This window comes from Hibiscus syriacus, unplaced genomic scaffold, assembly GCF_006381635.1.
Source record: "Hibiscus syriacus cultivar Baekdansim isolate YM2019G1 unplaced genomic scaffold, ASM638163v2 tig00110201_pilon, whole genome shotgun sequence".
Lineage (NCBI taxonomy): Eukaryota > Viridiplantae > Streptophyta > Magnoliopsida > Malvales > Malvaceae > Hibiscus > Hibiscus syriacus.
This window is the reverse complement of record NW_024062624.1, coordinates 2,525,844-2,533,315: the sequence shown is the minus strand read 5'-3', so window position 1 is coordinate 2,533,315 and position 7,472 is coordinate 2,525,844. Positions and strand designations below refer to the sequence as shown.

At 36.7% G+C, this 7,472-nt stretch overlaps 1 protein-coding gene across 1 annotated transcript; it reads right to left on the bottom strand.

Moving 5' to 3' along the window:
* Window positions 1-4,223: 4,223 nt before the first annotated feature.
* Window positions 4,224-7,188, bottom strand: LOC120218933 (cytochrome P450 734A1-like). The gene is made up of 5 exons (XM_039215816.1): window positions 6,912-7,188; window positions 5,977-6,200; window positions 5,656-5,903; window positions 5,141-5,510; window positions 4,224-4,982 (listed from the first exon to the last, which is right to left on the bottom strand). Exons 1-5 carry the CDS (start codon window positions 7,186-7,188, stop codon window positions 4,524-4,526), a joined length of 1,578 nt encoding a protein of 525 aa, XP_039071747.1. The 3' UTR covers window positions 4,224-4,523.
* Window positions 7,189-7,472: the final 284 nt, after the last annotated feature.

Below are 7,472 nucleotides of genomic sequence, written 5' to 3'. Positions count from 1 at the left end.
TGGCTTGTTTATCAACATACGTTCCCCTTTAATTGTATGCTATAACTTATTTTATTATTATTATTTTATACAAAAATAAAAAAATATATAATTAAATAAAACAATAGGCTGCTGATTAGGAGATAATATTTCATATACGTATCTCTATTTGTATGGACTGTACGTACTTTTGGTGTTTTTTTTCATGGCATTCTGATGTTTGTGGCAGTGAACATATGTGATATCCTGCATGGCCATGGGCAGTGCGGATGATGCTAAAATCCACAAGAAAAACTGTAGATAATTTTGTCCCCAACCAATTTCATCATTTTGTCAGAACCCTCTACTGTTGGAACGGTAACGAACAAGAGAGGCTTGACCGATCCGAGTCCTACTTGATTTATGTGCTCGATCCTGTTCTTGTAAGAACAAATGTGGGGTCCCGAAACAGGTTTCTTACAATACTTCCAAAACATTATACAAGTTAGTTCAGCCGTCAATCATGTTATTGGCTAATATGTATGAACATATGAGATTCGATATCCTTGTTTTTATGCTATCCCCTGTGAATTCTTCTTCTTAATAACAGGTAGAAGTGAAGTTGCTTTCATTCACCGAGTTTTCATTATTGGATATTACTTAACAATCACGTCCCCACCTGGGAACAGTCCAAATGTTGATGTTATGACGAGCTTAGGGACCGAGTGGTTAGTTTCTGGAAAGAGAACGGCAACAATATCAACAGCCTAGTGACAACCTACTCATTCACTCTTCCGTTAAGCCCTACCCAAGAAACAAAAACCACTGTAGCATTGACTCCACTCCAACAAAACCAACGCTGGCAGTCCTACCTACGTAGGTTTTATCTGGTTTTATCTTTACTTTCTCTAGATTCATTTTGAAATAAAAATTTTAAGTGTATATATATATATATATATATATATATATATATATATAGTTGTTTGGAGTGATTATAAACTAATATTTATACAATATCTTTTTTAGTTATTAAAAATGTTACACACACCCTACAGATGTATTTACTCGAACTCAAAATTTCTAGGAAGAATAACACTCTAATAAATTCAATTATGAGTGTATATATATAATATATATAGTATTTTGGTTTTATATAACCGGAGAGTGTATTAATGGGGTTCCACCAAATCCTCTGCCATAGTCTCATTTGCAACTCTTAACAGTTGTGCTCCCATGTGATAATGTCCCCCCACCCCCCTTCCCAATGGGGGGACACCAATTTTTCGTTGCTCCCCTCCACCCCCACCCCACACTGATGCAGGGGATCCGAGACAGATGATGCTGAGCTGTCAGATTGCACGTTGATGGCGCTGAGATACCATGAGTTGGCAGATCAGCGCAAAGGCGGAAATTGATTGTGACATGTTCCTCATTGGGGTCGTTTTGAGTATGTTTTAGTCTTTTGGCCATAACTTTGGCTACAGGTGTCAGAATCGCGCATAAGACCCCAATCCGGAAAGCTCTTTTCGACGCGCACGCTCTCCACATTGAGCTACGCTCTATGTGGCCTTTTTTTCAACCTCAAATTCTGCCGTTTTCTCCTCCGAATCACTAGATTTAGTTATTTTTACTATTTATGGTAATATTTCGATTGTTAATTAGGAAGTCAATTTAAATCGATTTAGACCGGATTTTTGACGCTCTCTATGTGGCCTTTTTTTCAACCTCAAATTCTGCCGTTTTCTCCTCCGAATCACTAGATTTAGTTATTTTTTACTATTTATGGTAATATTTCGATTGTTAATTAGGAAGTCAATTTAAATCCGATTTAGACCGGATTTTTGGGAGATTGCTTATTTTATTTCGAATTTCAATTTAGAGTGATTTTCGGGATTTTGCTATTTTTGGCAAAATTCGAATAAAGACGATTTTTTTTGCTATAACATCCGGCTTGTGGACTGCTTTTGGATGGTTTTTTGATTTTATATTTTATTAAACCCTAGAGACTTTTTTTCTCTGGTTTTTGGGCGAATTTTCTCTTGTGAATCGTCTGTCGGAGCTAGCCTACAGGATAATCACTATTCTGTCTGGCGTTACACACACACCTCTTTCTTTGCCTTTCTCTTTTTGTTCTTACTCCTCAAGCTTCCATGCTATGGAAGCGTTCATTTTCTTCCATGTTTTCAGCCCAAACGTGAGGTTCTTTTTTAGTGTGTGTTTCTCTTCAAAATTTCATCAAAACAAGACAAGTTAAATATTTATTGTGTAATGGTACAAGTGCACGTTATGAGAGTTTTTAGTTCTTTTCATCGAATTATGATATAGTAAATAAAGTAAATTACATTTAGAAGGTCATTTCATAATGGATTTAATGTTTTAATTGGAACGAATATGTATAATTATATATATATATATATATATATATATATATATATATATGTTTTTTAATATACTTAAAGAATAAAGGAAAATCAACTATAATTACAAAAATCGACTGTAAAATACAATGAATATGAAAAAAAATATAAAAAACCAGTAAAGATATATTAATATATGTATAAGATAAGGTGGCAAGGTGATTGGAGAAAGGGGATTATATAATTTGGCCAGTCATTTCAAGAAGGGGAAGGATGGAAAATCATGGCATTGCTCGTTTGGTTTTATGCATGGACAAAGTTTTGCATCAATCAATGGAAGACAAAAGCCAGCTCAAGAAAATGGCATGGGTATAAGAGTAACTAATAAATTGTAGACATGTGGGATTAAATTAAGGCAGTTTGTCATCATTGATAATAATTATTTTTTCCATTACATATTTAATTCAACCTAATGAATCCAATATTAGCTCGGTTCCTAGGTATCCAAATATATATATATAATTATATCTCTTGTAGTTATTAATTAACAGGTAATATTGCAGCTAATCCAGCTTATATATAAACTAAATAAGAGTATTAGAATTTCGAAACATGCATACAAAATTTGTATTATGGAGACAAATGAAAAATATAATATACAAACACGACGTAAATGTTGAGAGGCATGCTTAAGACAAAGCACAAAAGAACAAGAGAAGCCTTCCATTTGTTCAATATATATACAATTAAGCTTAGGATAACTGTTAATCAAGGGAAATATATAGTTCCGATGAATTAAATTATGGGAACTGAGAACAAAATACATATGATAACTAATACAGTTATAGTAGTAGGAATGTTATATAATACGTACAATGATAACAATTTCAATAATCAAGTCATTAATATCGTGATAAGAAAGGATAAATAATTAATTACGATGTATTTTTACCGTTTTAAAGCACTAGAGTGTGTCCTTAGATTAAATGTAGGTATATACGAGTTAAAGGCGGTCAGAGAAAAAGAAGTGATTAAAGAAATGAAAATTAGGGTTAGCATGTAATGATAGATGGGATCACATGCTTGATAGCATGCTTTGATTCCTTTAACAAAAACTTTTTCTCTCTCAAATATTAGAACCAAGTGTTCCTCAAACCACATGCCTCTTGGGAACCAGCAAATCCTTTTTCATTTTACTTTTGTCTTTCGTCTTTGTGTAAATGACAAGAATTCTTAATTAATTGCAGAAAGTAGAGCATGAACAAATCCAATAAATAGAAAATTTAAATAATATCTTACTTCTCGTTATGTTACAACTCAAAGCCCCATAAGTAGTGTGGGTGAAATTAGTGAATGTATTATCTTGTTTATAATATAGAATAAAAAGTACGTTTGTCTGCTGGATTAAATCTTCTTTTTTTTTTTTTTGCTTAAAGGAACATTTGATGTCTTTGGGCACTGTAACTGTTGTTGCATTTTTTTAATATTTATAGTAACATAAAGATAGCCGATTTGGGTGGCCGTGCCCTATTTCTTCCTCTTTTGTTTTTTGTCTTGCTGCAAGCCTTGAAAAATGACAGAGAAACTTCGGAGTTGGTTTCTGCACCATACTATACTTGGGGAAACACAAATTTTACCATTTCCCACGAATTATCTCTCTTAAAAAGAATGTTTGGGGCTACAACATATTAATTGTCAGGGTTCAAATCAACTGATATGTGTAATAAACTCAAATCCATTCCATGTAAATGATTTGTTTTCAGTAGGAGCAAGGAATTTGGGTTTGCCATGCTGCAGTGCGACAGGGCAGCAGTTAATTTCATGTAGAGCCATAGACTTTTTTTAATATAGAAATCAATTTCATGAATTCCATAATATTACAAAACTGTGTTGCATAATATACATACATATCTGGATAACGACGAACACATATCTACTTTGATAGCCATTTCCCCAAAATCCTAAAGAAACTGATAAGAGAGCAGCCAAAGCCATGGCCATGGAATTTGGAGGGTAGGCAGGGTCAGTTTTAGCGAAAGCCAAAAGGATTTGGCGGGAGTTTTTAGTGACATTTTTTTTTGTTTTCGTTGCAAAATATCTCTAATTTTCTATGCTTTAAAGGCAACAATGGAGATGAGGAATTTTTTTGGGGGATACAAGCATACGCACGCACACACGAGATAGGTACACATACGAGATGGGATCAAATCAGGACCCTTCATTCTGAGGTATAGTAGACTCGGGCAGAGGTTGAAAGATGATCGGTGCTCCATATTGTGGGTAAAGTAGCATCAGAACCGTTGGTGCATGTTGATAAGTCGGGGCCAATCTAAAAGAGAAGCGTTGGAGTATGATCAAAAGAGCCAACTTGGCTTGTAATATGGCAAGGTTTTGGCCGATGCACGTGCGGACCCCTAAACCAAACGGGATGAACCCGACCGGATGTTTCGAAGCACGTGCCACGCCCTCGGAGAATCGAGCTGGGTTGAACTCGTTAACATCGTTCCCCCATATGGCTTGATCATGATGAACGGCCAAGATTGGTATCAAAAGCTCAGTCCCACGGAGGATCATGTAGCCCCCCAGCTCTGCATCAACTTTGGCCCGTCTGATCGTGGCTATCGTTGGTGGGTACAGCCGCAGGGATTCATTTAAGATCATGGTCAGCTGCACACCACAACATGTGAACCCAAAATCAGAATGTTTTACTGATTTAGACCCTTTTTCCTGAGTTAAAACCATGGCTTAAACAAGGAGCAAAGAGACAAAACATATGACTGTCTTTAATGCAAAAGGAAGGGGGGGCGGCCTTAGGCTTTTTTTACCGTCTTAAGCTTCATAACATCATCTTTGGGAGATATAACACGTGATCCACACACCCTTAACACCTCCTCACGTGCTTGCACCTGCCACTGGGGATGCATTGCTAGTAGAACAGTGGTCCACGTCAACAAATTGGATGTGGTCTGTTTACCGGCAAAGAAAAAGCTCTTGCACTCTTCGATTATGTCATGGACTGTGATATTTGGACACGAATTTGAGGCCTGCATCATTAATCCTAGCAAATCCTTTGGTCCTTTCTCTTGCCCTATGTCCCCCAACTTCTCTTTCCGTCGTTCTATTAGCTTCATCAATGACTTTTTAATCTCCCTGTCCAATTTCCAAAAGTTTATGTTCCTCTTGGTCGGCAAAAATCTGAAATTTCAAGCCCCCAAATTTAGGCATTTCGTATAGTACTGAGACAGATGACTACACGACAAGGAAACCTTTTGGTACGTGAAAAACTAGGACAAGGGATGATGGATGTAATGATTGATGATATAGAATTTTGAAAATTTACCTATAACCAGGGATGAAAACTTTTTGAAATGCCTCGGCTGCTAAAACCATTTGTTGAGCTTGTAGACGAAAAATGGCCTTTCCATCTTCATAACTGGTCCCAAACGCGGTACGGCCAATGACATCTTCGGTCAGTGTTTGAAACCATTCGCAAACTTCGATTTCAATCTCACCCGAGCTGGTCGGCAGCATTGCCGACCATTTCTCGAGCATATCGGTTACTCTTTCTGCCACCAATGGCACCAGTAACTAGAATAAAAAAAGTTATATGTTTTAATTAAAAGTTGATATGAGAAATGAATGAAGTGATTAATTAAATTACTTTGAGATTCTCCATATGGAAAGTGGGGGTGATGATTTTTCTATGATGAGCCCATTTTTCGCCTTTGAGACTAAGGAGGCCTTCACCTTCGAGCTGTTTCATAAGAGGGTGGGCTTCATTCTTCTCATAGGAATCAGACTTGGAAGTGAAGATTTCCCTTAAGAGATCCGGGTCAGCCACCGTGAGGCGAACCGTTGGACCAAACCAGACCAGAAACGTTGCACCTGGTAATTCATAGTGAAAAATCATTAAACACATTTACATCATCATATTTAAACAAACAACACATGTTTTGCTGTAAACGAAGAAAAATAAAAAGGAAGATTTTACACCGAGGAGGGAGTGGCACGGAACCTCAAGTAGTAAGTATCAAGTTTGCGAAAGAGGAAAAATGAGCAGGAAAGAAATGACAACCCATTAATTAATTCAAAAGGAAATGATGGATATACGTATAGTACACACACATATATGTGTGTGTATATAATAATAGAAAATGAGGGAGAGCAGCGAGAAGAAGACAACTCAGAAACAGTGGTAGTAGGCTACTAGCAAACATAATACAACTTCATCATCAGAAACAAAGGCCAAAAAGGAAGATGACATAGAAAAAACAGAGAAAGATGATAAAGATAGTAAAAGTATTTTGAAAAATGATAGAAATATAAAGAGAGAGAAAGATGGGATTATGAAAATCAAGGGGTTAAGGAGAAAGGGTGCAAGAAAATAAGGAAAAAAGGGAAGAAAAACGGAAGTGGAACCGTCCAAAAATTCCTGAACTTCAACATCAAGCATCAATGGCTCTGAAAAAGGCTGTAAAGTTTAAAAGAAGCTTTTGAACGGTCACAAAATTTTCGAGGACCGATCATAGACAAACCACTTTAATAATGATGATCGAATCCCTCTTGTTTTCTTTAAGAATGGAATAATGAAAATACCATAGATTTTCCTCCAATGATGGTAGAAAGAGAGAACTCTGGGGAGAATGTTGTGGGAGAGAGGCATGGGTTGAGAAGAAGCCTTTAACATCATGCCCACAAGCTCCTTAACGTTTCCAATGAAGAAATGGTAAGGGGGGCCTCGTATCCCTTGCCTTGAGAAATGATCTTCGATCCTCTTTGGTCTCCACCAAAGCAACACTATCACTTTTAAAACCAAAACTAGCACCGTCAACGCTATGGCTACCAACTTCAACCACTGCAAAACACCCTCCATTTTTCGTCAGCAAAGAAGAAGAAGAAAGAAAGACAAATAAATTTGGCTTCTATCTTTTCGCACAGTTTTACTCTTTAGTGTGGAGCAGCCTTTTTTTTCTTATCTGCTTTAGCTTATGTTGGTTTACTTGCCTCCCTTTGCTGGCCTTTTATTAGTACAACGAAAGGAGAGAGAGGGTGGAAAATAAAGCTTTTCTTTTTTAAAAAAGAACACTAAAATAAAGGGCGAGATTAAGCAAACCCAGATCAACGGCGTACGGGCCGCAACTGGAATAAGGGTCAACG

Excerpts from the sequence above, each read along its gene's own strand:
- LOC120218933 (XM_039215816.1), bottom strand. The coding sequence starts at position 7,188 with ATGGAGGGTGTTTTGCAGTGGTTGAAGTTGGTAGCCATAGCGTTGACG. Across the intron at positions 6,201-6,911 it reads TCATTGGAGGAAAATCTATG|GTGCAACGTTTCTGGTCTGG; the intron begins GTATTTTCATTA and ends ATGAATTACCAG. Across the intron at positions 4,983-5,140 it reads ATGTTATGAAGCTTAAGACG|CTGACCATGATCTTAAATGA; the intron begins GTAAAAAAAGCC and ends TGTGGTGTGCAG.